The sequence below is a fragment of the Artemia franciscana genome, chromosome 18, assembly GCF_032884065.1.
Source record: "Artemia franciscana chromosome 18, ASM3288406v1, whole genome shotgun sequence".
Taxonomy (NCBI): domain Eukaryota; kingdom Metazoa; phylum Arthropoda; class Branchiopoda; order Anostraca; family Artemiidae; genus Artemia; species Artemia franciscana.
In genome coordinates this window covers 31,953,761-31,972,411 of record NC_088880.1, presented here as the reverse complement: position 1 = coordinate 31,972,411, position 18,651 = coordinate 31,953,761, and the positions used below count along the sequence as shown (strand labels likewise).

The 18,651-nt window shown below is 34.8% G+C and overlaps 1 protein-coding gene across 3 annotated transcripts in view; it reads right to left on the bottom strand.

Moving 5' to 3' along the window:
- LOC136038876 (uncharacterized) overlaps window positions 1-18,651 on the bottom strand; it is a 178,678-nt gene that overhangs the window by 123,290 nt on the left and 36,737 nt on the right. For all 3 annotated transcript variants that reach the window (XM_065722339.1, XM_065722341.1, XM_065722340.1), the window contains exon 5: window positions 7,771-7,868. In XM_065722339.1, coding sequence (XP_065578411.1) covers window positions 7,771-7,868 — 98 coding nt within the window. The remainder of the gene's footprint in view (window positions 1-7,770; window positions 7,869-18,651) is intronic.

The following is an 18,651-nucleotide window of genomic DNA, read 5'->3' as shown; positions in this document are numbered from 1 at the left end:
AAGGGGGAACAAGATGTAGGCCCCTCTTTAAATTTGGAATCACTTCCGAAAGAAATCGTTTTTTCGGTGCTATATAATGCCACTTTTATTTGCTTTTCCCTAGCATTTTACTGTCTCATCTGTTGATTTTCATTCTTTTCCTTTGTTTGCATAATTTTTCATAATCTTATTCTCAATTTAATTTTGTTTTTACTACACAATGCTCAATATCTATATAAATTAAATTCCACTTTGTCCACAGAAGAGATTCAATTTTATCCATTTTCAAGCAAAAAATAAATGTTTTTGAAGTTTTCTTTTGTGCCAAATTCCCCTTGACACATACTTGACCAAAGGTAAAAAAAAACCGGCCCTTTTTCGTGCCTCTTTTTTTTGCAAACTATAATACAAAAGACCAATTTGCTTGAGTCCTCTCATCTCCTCTCACAAAAATAGACTTGGGAGTTGCCTGATCCCACTCAAAGACTCCCCAAAAGTTTCAATCCAATCACCCAATCCATTGACGAGATATTGCAGATACATTATATTGATAAACTTGGTTCGCGTAGTGCATTTCAGTCTACCTGGCGACTTCGCCATGCATTTATTCTAAGTTCCGCAGGGCATCATATTACAAAACGTCTAGAAGAATTAAAGGAAAAAAGAAACTAACCCCTTCCCACCCCTTTACGCTACTCTCGAAATTAAATTTGAACTACACTTGACCAGTCAAATCCCCCTAAAACTTTAAACTTATCCCACCAAGCGGTTGTCGAGACATTGCAGAAACACCATTCTCTTCACGAGGGTAAATATACCTTTCACCTTTCAATTTACCTTTCAATTTCATACCTTTTCATTTTCAAATTTCATACCTTTCAATTTACCTTATTTTTAGTTTGTAAAAAAAATAATTAAGTTTCACAGAGCAAAAGGTCTAAGGCGAATCGGATGCAACATATTTTATCCGCTCTGATGGGTAATCCTACTTGTGACGATCACTGTATATGTGACCGAAATATCTAGTATTTTTGTGAAATTTATCACTGTCTATTAAAAGGAATTTATCCCTATTTGAATTTTTATTTATCGTTATGGAAAGGCGATGTGGTCTTTGAAATTATATATGTAGAATGGCTTAGAATCAAACATTTTGGTGTAACGAACTGTAAGTAAGGAGCGACTTGGGGCAACAGTAACCAAACCACTAAAAAAACGAAGGTTTGATTACAATTAATATACCAAAAGAATTGACATTTTATTCTCTTCACGAGGGTAAATAGCCTTTCAATCTACGTTACTATTAATTTGTAAAAAAAAAAAAAAAAAATTAAGTTTCACAGAAGTTTTTAGTGCAAAAGGTCTAAGGCGAATCGGATGCTACATATTTTATCCACTCTGATGGGTAATCCTACTTGTGACGATCACTGTATATGTGACCGAAATATCTAGTATTTTTGTGAAATTTATCACTGTCTATTAAAAGGAATTTATCCCTATTTGAATTTTTATTTATCGTTATGGAAAGGCAATGTGGTCTTTGAAATTAATCTATGTAGAATATATGGCTTAGAATCAAATACTTCGGTGTAACGCACTGTAAGTAAGGAGCGACTTGGGGCAACAGAAACCAAACCACTAAAAAAACGAAGGTTTGGTAACAATTAATATACCAAAAGAATTGGCATTTTATTCATTTATATCGCAAATGTATAAAATTTATGGTGTTAAATCTTATCCATCAAAAGCAAAGAGCGTCAGGAAACTTGCCTGATTTCAAAAAAGGAGAAAAACACTCCCAAAAAGGCAAATTCAGCATATTACAGAACTCTACTGCGGATGTTTCAGGCTCCTATCTACAAAAATGTGGAATGCTGCATTTTTCTTTTTTTTCATAAGGGAGATCACGGATGCGTGTGAATTTGCTTTTCTTCCCCGGAGGTAGTCGTATCGAACCGATTGTCCTGGAATATCAAGAGGAAGCTCATTCGAGCGGAATTTAAAACGACCAAAAATACCCTTTTAAAGTGCCAAAAACATTGTGCCATATAAAAGTAGTTTTTTCTGCTTTTTGTGACAAAAAAACTACGATTCTGTCCCATGTAGGACCAAGATGTTATCGATTAAAAATTCTGAGGTAGCCATTCGAAAATAAAAGTATAAAAACTACATATTGAGCTTCCCAGTTGCAGAAGAAGAAATATGCCTGAAAGGTCACGTAATCCGTAAAAGTAAAGATACTTCAGACGGGAAAAACTTCTGATGTACACCTAGTGGATGCATTCGCCATCGCAGGGGGTAAACTGGCATCTTGTACTACAGTTGTCGGCAGGGCTGTCACTTATGGGGAGGGGGGTCCCTCCCCTAATGTTTTCAGCAAGTTGAATACAAAATTTGAGTCAATAAAATAGTGGCATAAAGCGCCACAATTTAACTGGCTCAATTTTGTTTTTCTTGTGTATTTCTTATGTTTTTCTTTGTTTTTTTTTATATTTTTCTTATAGGTTGATGGAACAATATGACGTAAGATCAATGAAAGAAGATTTGTCTCATCCTGTTAAGAACAAAACTGGGTAAAATTCTAGTTAATTGACTTCTTGCTATCTCGGAGAGGGCTTAGGTTAGGAAAACGAAACTTTCAGGGATGGGTCTACAGGCTAAAGTATGTCCCGGGAAGATATTTTAAAGTACCCACCTTCACTCCTTCTCCCTCTTGAGGGCCTTGAAATTTGCCTACATGAGAGGTCTATACCTATTGAAATTTTGACAAAACAACATTTTACCTTAATTTTCAGTTACTAGTTGCTTTTTCTCTGCCTTTAATTCTGAAAATACAATTCCCATTATTTGAGTAAAATTTTGAGCCATATCAATTCTTTTTCAAAATTTAGGAAATGTATTTGCATATTTTTAAAACCTTATTAAATAGAATTGAACAAAGTTATGAAGCTGAAATCAATTTTTTTGTACTTCAATTAAGGAGAAGATCTATTTTGCAAGGTTTCACTTTTATAACACACATATTTTTAAAGTTCATCGAAGGTCAGGGCCATCTAGAGGGAGAAGGAGTGGAGGTAGTTGCTTCAAAATACCTTCCCGGGACATACGGGACATACCTTCCCGGGATATTTTCCGTGGGGGTAAAATTTTCCGCGGAAAATTCTCCGATGAGAATACACAGGTGAGGGATTTTTTTTTAGGGGAATACGCCTAGCACCGTTTTCCAGATGCTTCACATATGCTATTTTGATAATCTGAATACAAATAGTTTTAGGATGTACATCCACTCCCTCCCAAAAGTTCAAATTCATGGTCAACTTGGCTCTTAGCGACCCCCAGAAAATTTTAATTCTATTCCTTAACCCATTCCTGAGATATAGCATAGAAATTATTTTGATAGCCTGGGTACACATGGTATCTTTAGATTTACATCAATTCTTCATCGCAAATAGATTCTAATCTCAAAGAGACCTGCTAAAGCTTTAAAACGAGTTAGAGACAAAAATATCTTGTGCACCTCCACCAAGTCTCAATTTGAATTCTATTTGCCCCCCAAACCGATACTCCCTTAAAATTTCAATCTGATCCCTCGTGTTGTTGCCGAGACATTATAGATACACTCTTTTGACTACCTGGCAACACATAGTGACAACTGATTTACCTCACTAATTAACCGTGAGTAGATAAAAAGTCCCATAGGGGCTCATGGCGCAAAATTTAGGTGGCTCAGAGACAAGTCATTTTTAATCCGACTCTCTTCTCAAGTCAAACCTTAGGCCCACATGCTCTCCTTCAACACTTGCTTGATTATTCAATTTCGTTCCCCGGCCGTTCTCGACGTTATCACAGATTCACTATTTTAATGAACTGGTAACACATAATGTCTTTTGATTTACCTTGCCACTGAAGTGTAAGCAGATCCTAACTTCATAGAGATTTATAGCATAAAGACATTTAAAGGGATAGGAGAGAAAACATATTTAGACCCTCCCCCAACACAAAATTTGACGTCCTCTTGCGAGGGATTTCCCCAATGATTTTCAACTCGGTCCCCAACAACATCCCCAATATATTTCAGATAAAGTGTCTCGAAAACTCAAGTACATATATCGTCTCTTGAATTACCAACCATTCGGCATTAACTTAGGAATCTTTAAATATAGCATTCCATTAGATCAACTCAAAACACAACTTAAATTTCGAATCTAGATATCTATCATTACGGTGCTAAATCATAAGGCTAATTTAAAATTTAATAAGGATACTAGTTGTATATATTATTTATCTCTATATCTATAATTTTGTTTTATAAGGGGTCAGATATTAAAGACCTACCGCACACGATTTCTGTGTATATTTACTTATTTCACTGGAACGGCCCGACACTTGGGTCTTGGGCACACGCAGAGCGTCATTTTCTCTGTTTTTCAGCATTTTTTTTTCCTTCAGCTAATACGAACATTAAGACAAAGCAAATTATTCACAGAGAAATACAAAAAGGTTACTGTATATAAATATATAATTATATTAAATATATAATTATTTATATATATATATATATATATATATATATATATATATATATATATATATATATATATACATATATATATATATATATATATATATATATATATATATATATATATATATATATATATATATATATTAATATATATATATTAATTCAAAAACTTTTTGCCCGAAACAAGTTTTTCAAAATAAAATAAAGAGCTTCATTTCCCCAAAAATTAGCAGAAAAATAGTCAAATAATCTTCCAAGCGTAAAACTACCGTAAAACTATCAATAAATAAATGAAACTCAAAACGAACAGAAATTACAATAAATAGCCGAGTCAAACTCAAAACGAACAAAAATTAACAGGAGTAGAGCTGATAATCCCTATGCCTTCTCAAGACCAGAACATAATTTGCCCTTTACTGAAAAACACAAAACAAGAACAAATGACCGTGTATTCCTAAGTGTAATTGATATATACCGATATTCATTCCTTAAAATTTTGATAACATTTTATTTTTGAAAATAAAAAAGTGAAAATATTCAAAACGTATTTTGTTCTCAGTATTTAGTAAAGATTTCTAAATTAGTTTCTGTTCATTTATTATTAAAATCGTCTTTTTCATGGAAAAAATTATATTTTATATATATATATATATATATATATATATATATATATATATATTCGATTTTCAATCGAATTTTGCACCTCAAGTTTCAATGACATTTCTGGCTATTATAGAGTGGTGCTGCCTATAATATTGCTTATTTGCCCTTTTGAAAATCTTTTGAAAACCTGTATTCATAATTTTTTTTTTTCGTTTAATTGAAACTCCTCCTAAAGTTCCCTAAAGCACTGCTCCTGAAGTATTCCTGATGTGTCTGCTTGACAATCTGTGTGAGCATAGCGTTTTTCGAATTAGTTACGTACAGTTTATGTATATTTCAAAATTTTCTCCTTGATATCCCTAGTTTAAACAACAGCAGTAGTAGTAGTCGTAATTTAATTAATTGTAGTAGCTTAAGCTTTAGTGGCAGTAGTAGCAATAGAATTAGTAATGATAGTAACAGTAATAGTAGTATGAATTGAAGTAGTAGCATTAGGGTGTAAATATGTTCTTTGGTTAGTTCAAAATCCCTCACAACAAGCAATGTTCGTTTCAACTTCACAAACCAAACTGTTCCAAAGATATTGCTATAACACCCTTTTAACAAACTGGACACACAGGGCTTATTACCTTGAATGCCCTTAAAGTTCCTTGGAAATTTCACCTCCATGCCCATAGACAACAGTTGTAATAGAAGTAACAGTACTGATATTTTTAAAAATAAAAAAAAAAGTATTGAATTAAATTAAATAAAAGTATAAAAAAAGTAAATTAAATAAAAGTAAAAGTAAGTATTTTTATTAAATAAAAGTATTGAATAGCAGTAGTGCTACTAGCAGCAGTAGTATTAACCTACTGCCTTTTGGTCAGTTGAACATCTGTTGTGATGTCTGTCAGTTGATCAGTTTTCTCTGTTGATCAGTCAGTTGACCAGCTTGTCAGTTGATCTGTTGTCTGTCAGTTGAACATCCCTCTCATCCAGTCCAGGAAGCTTCAACTTAATTGGCAATTAGCCATTGCCATGACACTGCTGATATGTTCTTTTGATAAATTGTATGTTCATATGCTTCTTAAAATTTTCCTCTCAATGCTCTATGCCTTACAAGTGGCTGCAATAGAAGTAGTAGTAAATGTAGCAGTAGCAGTAGATTTGGCAGTAGTGTGCACATATTGCCTTTTGGTGAGATAATCTTACCCTTTAAGCATTCTCTGAAAGTTGCAATTTATTCTAGAGACAAAATTAATTCTAGAGATTAACTATTTTGACAATTTGTCTAGGTTTTTTTTTTTTCAGAAATTTTTTCATGGTCAATTAAGACTCGGGCAATCAGTCCTTATAAAAAGGGCTTATGGAGGGCCATGGACTTCGCTCTCACGGGTGCAGCAGACTATGCGAAGCATCGTTACAGTCAGATGCACTGAACTAGAGCCTCCAAACATCAACCCCAAGCGGTAAAGTTAAGGCAGACAATAAAAACGTGAAGCTGTGATGTTAATTATGGTGAATTTCTCTGATTTTTTTCTTTTGTAGCGATGCAAATAGCCTATACCTGATGTATCCAGGAAAATGTAAAGAAAAAATGTTTCCAAAAATAAAAAATGGAGCCTCAAGTTTCATGGAAAATGCTTTCATTTTTCAGAGTGGACATATGCCCATCCTATTTACAACATTTTTCAAAAATATGAGGAAGAGAAAGAGTGAGCATGAAACAAAAATAAGAGCCAAGAGCTCATGTGGCACTAGTGACGAGGTTGGAAGAGTCCAGAGCCAAGAGCTCATATGGCACTTGTGACAAAATTGGAAGCTAAATTTAGACTCGGTACTCCAGTTTCCTCGATTTCCGTTTCCCCCTCCACCCCCAATGTCCCCGAATCCGATCCGAATTGAAAAAAGAGCATCTGAGACATGACATCTTTCTAAATATCAAGTTTCATTAAGATCCGATCGCCCACTCGTAAGTTATAAATACCACATTTTTTCTAATTTCGTGAGATGAACATACCTCATTTTTCGCGATATACCCTCATGGTGGTCGAATCGAGGAAACGACTGTTATCAAGTTAATTTGTGCAGGTCCCAGACATAGCAACCAATTTTCATCGTCCTAGCACGTCCAGAAGCACCGAACTCGCCTCACCAAGTTTCACCCCAATCTCCCCACGTTAAGCGTTTTCCAATATTTCCGATTTCCCACTCCATCTCCCTCCAATGTCACCGGATCCGGTCGGGATGTACAATAAGAGCTCTGAGACACGACTCTTTTCCCCAACTCCCCCAAAGAGAGATGATATGGTCCGGTTATGTAAATCACGTATTTAGGACTTGCGCTTCTTCTTCCCAACAAGTTCCATCCTGATCTCCCCACTCTAAGCGTTTTGAAAGATTCCCGGTTTCCCACTCCTTCTCCCCACAATGCCACCGGATCCGGTCGGGATTTAAAATAAGAGCTCTGAGACACAAGGTCCTTCTAAATATTAAATTTCATAAAGATTCGATCATCTTCCACTCCCCCGCCCAAGGTGGTCGAAACGGGGAAGCGACAATTTCTAATTTAACCTGGTCTGGTCACTGAAATACCTGCCAACTTTCATCGTCCTAGCTTATCTGGAAGTGCCCGAACTAGCAAAACCGGGACCAACAGAAAGACAAACTTAGATACTAACCTCTCTTTCTAGGAGATGGTGTTGGTGTAGAATGCATGAACGTACCATCTAAGTCTTCATCGGAAATGCCAGAGATACTTATGTGGCGCTGACTATAGCTAAAAAAATAAAAAAATAGAAATACAAGCAAAGCACCAATTTTTTTAGGCACTCAGATTTCAAAACAAGCCTTATCACTTAAAAAACTAATTAGATTTTTTTTTCTTATTTAGAAAATTGCTTCAAAAAAAGTTTTCAAAAAAATCAGCATGTCTTAGACTTTTCTTATCTAAAAACAAAAAACAAAATTATGAATAATTAAACTAAATCAAACGGAAGTTATTGCATTACTAATTAAAAAACAAACTATCATAAAAAGAACTATAAAGGCAATTTTAAAAGCAACAGATATTAACTGGATGAATAAAAAAAAAACCTAAAATGAAGTAAAACTAAAATAAAAAGTACAGCAAAACTTAAAACGAACAGAAAATGCCCTTCATAACAGTGCGTCCATTATGTCCTCAAACATCCTACAGGCCAGAGTAATGATCCCCAACCAATATTGGGCCATGCCATACCTAGACATTTCTAGAATTCTGATGCCCCCCTCTTCACGTAATATTTAAATTTTGTTGTTCACAATTTTAAATGTATTCACCTGAAGGAAGCTTAAAAGTCTATTAAGCTTTGGTTTTTTTTTTATCGTCCTCTAGGCATATTTTATATGAAAAAAACTGTCTGTATGAAAGACGTTTTGTGAAATGCATGACTTTACTGCAATACTGTCATCTATCTTATAGATGACATATAGATGACTCTCATCTATCTATTGTAGATGACTCTCATCTATCTATTGTGGATGACTCTCATCTATCTATTGCTCCTTAAATGCATATAAATGTGACGTCATTCAAACGATTTTTTTTTTTTTCAACATTAAGGTTATAAAGCAATGGCTCCCAACAAATTTCTGGCCGTGCCCTACCTAGGCATTCATAAATCCAGATGCCCCACCCGTTATAATATTTACATTTTGTTATTCAAAATTTTACGTTTATTCACGAGAAAGAAGCTTAAAGTGCCATTAATTTGTATGTTTTTGGCTATTGGTATTTTACAAGTTAGGTATTTTTTAGAGTTTAAAGTAATTTCCAGAATCTTATAGCATTCCCTTCTGGAGAGGCCAATCACTAAATAAGAAAATTTTTGAACTTCGTTTTTTTCCTGTTTACTATCCAGGCACGTAAGTAAAGACTCGAAACAACAGGATAAAAAAGCAATTCTGGTTAAGCTAAGTTGTTGCTTTTTTCAATCTTTTAGCTAGAAATAGTACATAAGGGAACTTGAATAATTTTTTTTCCTTAAGTAAATTAAGCTTGGTTCGGACAGGAGTCGATCTTCTGTAGCCAGATCTCATTCTCATGTCAGCCAATGATGTTTTTTCTTGTTTTTTAAATAAAGTAAGCTATGTTCTGACAGGATTCGATTTTCGATAGCCGGATCTCGTATCAATCAATAAGTTTTTTTGTTTGTTTTAAGTAAATTAAGCTAGGGTGTAGGACTCAGGACTGTTATAGATGACAGTCTTGAGACAAATGAATATCGAATTAAATTATAAGCCTTAAATAAAGACTATTCAAGAATTAGACAGAAGTCAGATTATTATTAGATATTAATATGTACAAGTGTTTTACAGTATAAACACGCAATCAACAACCACATTAAGAACATAAAATATACAAATGAATATAAACAACTTTTTAGGTTTTTTTTTAAGTTTTTTTTTGAGAAAAAAATTCTTCTTTAAAACAGCTTGAAAAAACAGCTCGACCAACCACAATTGTTATTTGTTCCTTTATATTAGTACCGATCAATTAAAAAAAGGTGAAAAATTACTTATTGAGGTTTTTATTATAATATTATGAATATGAATTAAAAAATTGAGGACATTATTTCTAGGAAAAACTTCCCTTGCACGGTATGGGATTGAATTCCCCGATTGGTAGGCAATTGGCAGAATTATTTTAAAATGTAATGGTTATAGAAAGAATCATAATTTGCTCTTTGTCAAAATGTAGTTCATACAAAGTAGGGGTAGGTTAGCCTAGGAAAACCTTGACAGGTTACGAAAACTTTAAGAAGGCAGGCCTGATGGGAACATAGTCTCTGCTTTATTTACCTTCCTCTGGATTTTGAAGAAGTCAAAGAGACAAGTATAGACTAGTTTTGGATCAAGCAAAGTCACCAAATGATAGATTGCTGGTGATCATTTTCGAAACTAGCGCCAGTTTCAACTTTTATTAGTTTCATATGCTCCTTGGGTAAACACATCATGTATCAGAGTCGAAATGATATGGCTTAATTATATATATATATATATATATATATATATATATATATATATATATATATATATATATATATAAAATGAATAGAGAAATCACCAGTGCAACAGCACAAACACACATAAAAAAAAAAAAAAAAAAAAAAAAAACAGAAGAAGAAAAGGAAGACTGTTTTCCTACATTAGTGATTAATATAGATCAGCATTTGAATGAGGCCTTAACCCTACTCATCCATACAATCACATAGGTCAAACAGCATAGCCATACACAATCAACCATAAAGAATATCCATGGACAGGCAGTCGTGTTGTCAGTAAGTATAAGTCGTCATTTACCAAACATTAAAAAAAAAAAAAAAAAAAAAAAAAAAAAAAAAAAAAAAAAAGACAGAAGGAGAAAAGGAAGACTGTTTTCCTACATTAGTGATTAATATAGATCAGCACTTGAATGAGGCTTTAACCCTACTCATCCATACAATCACATAGGTCTCATCATTAACCCTCACCCAAGTCAAAGTTTTGGCGGTATCATGACTTGAATCCCCATTCCGAAAGATTAGAATGCACAACATCCCTACTATTTATATTCGTTTTTATGGCACTTGGTATTAACCAAGTGTCATATAGCAATCGCAAATTCTGTCGGTCTGTCTGCCTGTCTGTTAGTCGTGGTTTTGCTACTTTAGGCACTTCCAGGTAAGCTAGGACGATGAAATCTGGCAGGCATATCAGGGACTGTACCAGATTAAATTAGAAATAGTCGTTTTCCCTATTTGACCATCTGAGGGGTGGGGGAGTGGGGGGCAAGTTAATTCGGAAAAAATAGAAAAATGAAGTATTTTTAACTTACGAACAGTTGATTAGATCTCAATGAAATTTGATATTTTAATATTAAATATCAATTTTGATATTAAATCCCAACCGGATCTGGTGACATTGGGGGAGTTTGGGGGGAACCAAAAATCATGGAAAACGCTTATAGTGGAGGGATTGGGATGAAACTTGGTGGGAAAAATAAGCAGAAGTTTTAGATACGTGATTGACATAATTGGATCGGATCCGCTCTATTTGGGGGAATTGGGGGGAGGGTTAGTTCTGAAAAATTAGAAAAAATGACGTATTTTTAACTTACGAAGGAGTGATCAGATCTTCATGAAACTTCATATTTAGAAGGACCTCGTAACTCAGATCTCTTATTTTAAATCTCAACCGGATCCAGCGTCATTGGGGGGGGGGGAATTTTAGAAAATACTTAAAGCGGAGAGATCAGAATGAAACTGGATGAGAAGAACAAAAACAAGTCTAAGATACGTAACTGACATAACCAGACCGGATCCGATCTCTTAGGTGGAGTTGGGGGGGGGGGGGGGTAATTCGGAAAAATGAGGTATTTGTAACTTACGAATGGGTGATCAGATCTTAATGAAATTTAATATTTAGAAGGATCTTGTGCTTTAAAGCTCTTATTTCAAGTTCCAACCAGATCCTGTGACATTGGGGGGTGTTGGCGGGGGAAACCGGAATTCTTGGAAAACATGAAAATTGGGGTATTTTTATCTTACGAATAGGTGATCGGATCTTAACGAAACTTGATATATAGAAGGATCTTATGTCTCAGATGCTCCATTTTTGACTCGAATTGGATCCGGAGACATAGGGGGTTGGAGGAGGGAAACAGAAATCTTGGAAAACGCTTAGAGTGGAGATGGGGATGAAACTTGATGGGAAGAATAAGCACAAGTTCTAGATACGTGATTGACATAATTGGAACGGATCCGTTCTCTTTGGAGGAGCTGGGGGGTGTTAATTTAGAAAAATTAGAAAAATTGAGGTATGTTTAACTTAAGAACAGGTGACCGGATCTTAATGAAAGTTGATATTTAGAAGGAATTCATGTCTCAGAGCTCTTATTTCAAATCCCAACCAGATCTGTTTACATTGGGGGGAGTTGGAGGGGAAAATCAGAAATCTTGGAAAACGCTTGGAGTGGAGGAATCGGGATGAAGCTTGGTGGATAGAATAAGCAAATATCGTAGATACGGGATTGACGTAACGGTACTGGATTCGCTCTCTTTCGGGGCGGGGTTCAGTGCTTTGGCGAGTTTGGTGCTTCTGGACGTGCTAGGGCGATGGAAATTGGTAGGCGTGTCAGGGAGCTGCACAAATTGACTTGATAAAGTCGTTTTCCCAGATTCGACCATCTGGGGGGCTGAATGGAGAGGAAAAATTAGAAAAAATGTGGTATTTATAACTTACGAGTGGGTGATCGGATCTTAAAGAATTTTGATAATTAGAAGGACATCGTGACTCAGAGCTCTTATTTGAAATCCCGACCGGCATTAAGCCTCTGATTTTCCTTTTAAATCAATCTATTGATTCTTAGAATTTTGTTAGAGCTCATACCATATGAGCTCTTGGCTCTTCTGGCCTCGTCACAAGTACCATATGAGGTCTTACCTCTTGTTTTTAGATAAGTATTTAACTTTTGATGGGTAAGACTAAACTTGATTAAACTTATATATTTAAAATCAGCATTAAAATGCGATTCTTTTGATGTAGCTATTGCTAGCAAAATTCCGTTTTTTAGAGTTTTGGTTACTACTGAGCCGGGTCGCTCCTTACTACAGTTCGTTACCACGAACTGTTTGAAACTATTTCCTTAATACTTAAACAATTTCCCAATTCCTTAAGAATGACCCCTGAATCCCAAAGACCGTAGAATAAATAGTTGAAATTACTAAAAATACTTTAGCGTAAAGAGCGAGGTATTACGAGGAGGTGAACCACTCATATGCGTAATAATTTCTATTCGTTTTAGTTTTAATGCTGCTCCTTATTTTCAGTTGAAAAAAATTTTCATATTCATTTTTTCCTTGTTTTTTTTTAAATAATGCTAGAAAGTCCTGTGCCTTCACTGAAATTCTCTTCCCCCATTACAAATTTCTCCATGGAAAGATCCTCCCACGTAGCCTCCCCTCAGCACCCCCCCAAACCAAAATAATCTCCTTGAAAACGTCTGTACCCTTCCCAATAGCCATTAGTATATGTAAACAACGGTCAAATTTTGTAACTTGCAGCCCTTCCCACAGGGACCGTGGGAAGGGCTTAAATTAAAAAATTTAAAAATTATTAAAATTAAAAATTTTAATTTTAACGAATGTTTTTATTAGTAAAAAATATACGTAACTTAAGAATTAACTCACGTAACAAACTTTTATATTCTTAAATTTTTATTATGTATATGAGGGGGTTTGTACCCTCGTTAATACCTCGCTCTTTACATTAAAGCTTAAATTTTGTCCCAATTCCTTAAGAATGACCCCTGAATCAGAAAGGCTGTAGAATAAATAGTTGAAATTACTAAAAATACGTTAGCGTAAAGAGCGGGGTATTTAGGGGGAGAAGAACCCCTCATATGCGTAATAATCTCTGTTCGTTTTAAGTTTTAATGCTACTCCTTACTTTCAGTCGAAAAACTTTTTCATATTTATTTTTTCATTGTTTTATGCTATTGTATAATAATGCTAGAAAATCCTACGCTCCCTTCATTGAATTCCTCTTCCCTCATGACATATTCCTCCAAGGAAAGATCCTCCCACATAGCCCCCTCCACTCAACCCCACCCCCTAAACCAAAAAAAAAATCCCCTGAAAACGTCCGTACACTTCCCAATAACCATTATTATATGTAAACACTGGTCGAAGTTTGTAACTTGCAGCCCCTCCCCCAGGGACTGTGGGGGAGTAAGTCATTCCCAAAGACATAGTTATTATGGTTTGCGACTATGCGGAACAAAATGGCTATCTCAAAATTTTGATCCGTTGACTTTTGAGAAAAATGAGCGTGGGAGGGGGCCTAGGTGCCCTCCAATTTTTTGGTCACTTAAAAAGGGGAGTAGAACTTTTCATTTCCGTTAGAATTAGCCCTCTTGCGACATTCTAGGACCAATTGGTCGATACGATGACCCCTGGAAAAAAAAACAACAAACAAACAAATAAACACGCACCCGTGATTTGTCTTCTGGCAAAAATACGAAATTCCACATTTTTGGAGATAGGAGCTTGAAATTTTTTCTGTAGGGTTTTCTGATACGCCGAATGCGATGGTGTGATTTTCGTTAAGATTCTATGACGTTTGGAGGATGTTTCCCCCTATTTTCCAAAATAAGGCAAATTTTCTCAGGCTACTAACTTTTGATGACAATGACTAAATTTGATGAAACTTATATATTTAAAATCAGCATGAAAATCCGATTCTTTTGATGTATATTTTACCATCAAAATTCCGTTTTTTAGAGTTTCGTTTACTATTGAGCCGGGTCGCTCCTTACTACAGTTCGTTACCACGAACTGTTTGATAAAAAGCATAGTTATTAATCTGTTTAACATCAAATTAAATGCTTAACTAAGATTAGCCAGAAAATAACACAAATAAATTATTGCTTATATCGACCACTATGTGACAAAATTTGAACTTTACCGTAAAGAGCGAGGTGTTGACAAGGGGGTGAACTTGCTCATATACGTAATATGAGGGGGTCACTCCCCGTCAATACCTTACTCTTTATGCTAAAGTTCGAATTTTTTTCCAGTTCTTTAAAGATGACCCTGAATCACAAAGGCCGCTTAATTAGGAAAAATAGCTTTATTTAAATTACTAAAAATACTTTAGCGTAAAAAGCGGGGTATTGACGAGGGGACGAATCCCCTCATATACATAATAGTTTCTGTTCGTTTTAAGTTTTAATGTTACTCCTTGTTTTCAGTTGAAAAAACTTATTTTTTAATTAATTTCTTATTTTCTTTTAAATAATACTGCGAAAATTCTCTTCCTCCACGAAAAGATCCTCCCACGTAACCAAATCAACCGCCCCCCCCGTCCACAGAAAAAACTCTCCCTGAAAACATCTGTATACTTACCAATAACCAATACTATATGTAAGCAATGGGCAAAGCTCAGAACTTACAGGCTTTCCTCCGGCGAATGTGGGGGATTAAGTGGTCCTCAAAGGCATAGTTATCAGATATTTTGACTATGCTGGACAAAATGGCTATCTAAAAATTTTTATTCGCTGACTTTGGGAAAAACATGAGCGTGGGGAGGCCTAGTGGCCCTCCATTTTTTTGGTCACTTAAAAAGGGTACTAGAACTTTTGATTTCAGTTTGAATGAGTCCTCTTGCGAAATTCTAGGGCCACTGGGTCGATACGATCACCCATGGTGAAAAAATACGAAAAAAACAAATAAACACACATTCGTGATCTCTCTTCTTGCAAAAAATGCAAATTTTCACATTTTTGCAGATAGGAGCTTGAAACCTCTACATTAGGGTTCTCGAATATGCTGAATCTGATGGTATAATTTTCAATAGGATTTTATGACCTTTAGGGGTGTTTCCCCCTTTTTTCGAAAATAAGGCAAATTTTCTGCGGCTCGGAGCTTTTGAGGGGTAGGATTAAACTTCATGGAACTTACATATTTAAAATCAACATAAAAATCCTTTTGATGTATCTATTGGTATCAAAGTTCCATTTTTTAGAGTTTCCATTCTATTTTTCATGAATAACCTGTCTCTACAAATATCATATTTGTTTTAAATTATTAAGATTTTATTCCAGATGAGTGAAATTTTGGGTGTATTTGTCTCTAGACCGTTCCTTTGAACAACTTTTTTTTGGCAACTATGGGACGTAATTTTGGTTGCCATGGGCCGGCAGTTAACATAGTCCACTGGTAATAAAACTCTCCTTTAAAAACAGAAGGTTTGACTTCAAATCAAATGTCGGTGACGATATGGTAATCTTTCTTTATTTTTTTTTATGATCCTATGGCAACGCAGTGGATTAATATTTGCATGATAATATTAGACCTAGGTTCGATCCCGTAAGTCAGAAGGCTGGGCAACAAGCTTGCTACCTGTACTTGTAAAAAAGACGGCAATTGCAATTCCAAGCGTTGTCGACGCCCTGGCTCTTAAGGATGTTTCTATATTCTTTTATGTTGGAGTTAACTTGTTCTTGACTAGATTACAGTTACTCCTGCAACCATGATTTTTATCAATTAAAAATTTTTTTTCCATTAAACTATTTTATAAATATTTAAAATACTTGAATTTAAAATATTTTTTTTATTAATCCTACATTATTGTTTTTTTTTCTTGATCCTATGGCAGCCCAGTGGATTTATCTTTGCATGGTAAAATTGGGCCGAGGTTCGATCCCGATAATTAGAAGGTCCGGGCTCTTTGGGTGTTTGTCTATTCTTTTATGTGGGCGTTAACTTGTTCTTGACTAGATTACATAAAAAAACTAGTTTTTCTAACTGAAGGTAAGGAGCGACATTAAAACTTAAAACGAACAGAAATTACTCCGTATATGAAATGGGTTGTCCTCTCCGCAATCCCTCGCTCTTTATGCTAAAGCTTTTAATTGTTTTAAAAAGCAGAATTGTGGTAAAGAGTCAAACTTTAGCGTAAAGAGCGAAGGATAGCGGAGGGGACAACCTCCGCAATCCTCAAGAAAAAATGATTAGCGCGGGAGGGGGCCTAGGTGCCCTCCAATTTTTTTGGTTACTTAAAAAGGGCACTAGAACTTTTCATTTCCGTTAGAATGAGCCCTCTTGCGACATTCTAGGACTACTTGGTCGACACGATGACCCCTGAAAAAAAAATAAATAAACACGCACCCGTGATTTGTCTTCTGGCAAAAAATACGAAATTCCACATTTTTGTAGATAGGAGCTTGAAAATTTTGCTATAGGGTTCTCTGATACGCTGAATGCGATGGTGTGATTTTCGTTAAGATTCTGTGACTTTTAGGGGGTGTTTTCCCCTATTTTCTAAAATAAGACAAATTTTCTCAGGCTCGTAACTTTTGATGACAAAGACCAAATTTGATGAAACTTATATATTTAAAATCAGCATGAAAATCCGATTCTTTTGATGTATATTTTAGCATCAAAATTCCGTTATTTAGAGTTTCGTTTACTATTGAGCCGGGTCGCTCCTTACTACAGTTCGTTACCACGAACTGTTTGATTACAGCTACTGCTGCAACCATGATTTTCAAAAATTATTTCTACAATTAAAAAATATTTTTCCATTTAACTATTTTATAAATATTTAAAATACTTAAATTTAAAATATTTCTGTTTGTATAAATCATCCATTATTGTTTTATTTCGTGATCCTATGGCAGCCCAGCGGATTTATCTTTGCATGGTAAAATTGGGCCGAGGTTCCATCTCGTTAGTTAGAAGGTCCTGGCTCTTTGGGATGTTTGTCTATTTTTTTATGTGGTCCTTAACTGGTGGTAATGTGGTCTTCATTTTTTAAATGAATTTTAAAAATTATTTCTACAATTAAGAATATTTTCCCATTAAACTATTTCATAAATATTCTACTAATATTTTTAAAATATATTAATATATTTAACTTCAAAATATTTTTCTATTAATCCGCCCTTATTTTTTTTATAATCTTATGGCAGCCTAATGGATTGATCTTTGCACGGCAGTATTGGCCCCGGGTTCGATCCCCGTTTGTCGGAAGGTCCTGGCTCTTAAGGATGTTTGTCCATTTTTTTATGTGGTCAATAACCTACTCTTGACTAGATTACAGCTGTTGCTGCAACCATGATTTTCAAAAATTATTTCTACAATCAAAAAAAAATTTCCATTAAACTATTTTAGAAATATTTTTTTTAATATTTAAAATATTCAAATCTAAAATATTTTTCTATTAATCTTCCATTTGTTTTTGTTTTTCATGATCCTATGGCAGCCCAGTGGATTGGTCTTTGCATGGTAATATTGGACCGGGGTTCGATCCCGTTAGTCAGAAGGTCTTTGCTCTTTAGGATGTTTGTCTATTTTTTATGTGGTCCTTAGCTCGCTCTTTACTAGATTACAACTACTGCTGCAACCATGACTTTCAAAATTGTTTCTTCAATTAAAAAATATTTTTCCATTAAACTATTTTATAAATATTTTTCAAACATTTAAAATATTTAACTCTAAAATATTTTCGTATTGATCCTCCCTTATTGTTTTTTCTATGATCCTATAGCAGCCTAGTAGTTTGATCTTTGCACGGCAGTATTGGGCCCGGGTTCGATCCCGTTAGTCAGAAGGTCCGGGCTCTTAAGGATGTTTGTCCATTTTTTTATGTGGCCCGTAACTCGCTCTTTACTAGTTCTGTTACTATGTCTTACAAAATTAGCTCCGCAAATATCGCTAATTTAAGTTACGTCAGAGAATCTTTCCATGGAGAAATTTCTCGTGGGGAAGGGAATTTACCATGGAGGGGAGCTGGATTTCCCTAAATCATTTAAAAAACAATCACAAATTAAATAAAAAACGAGTTTTTCAACTCAAAGCGAGAGGCAACATTAAAACTTAAACGAACAGAAAATATTACGTATATGAAGGAGGGGCTCGCCTCGATTACGCTAAACATTCTTTTTTCAATTTTAAAAGAGGTTATTATTCTATTTGAACAACATTTGTGATTCAGGAGTCAATCTTATACAACTGGAACACAAATCAAACTTAGGTTAT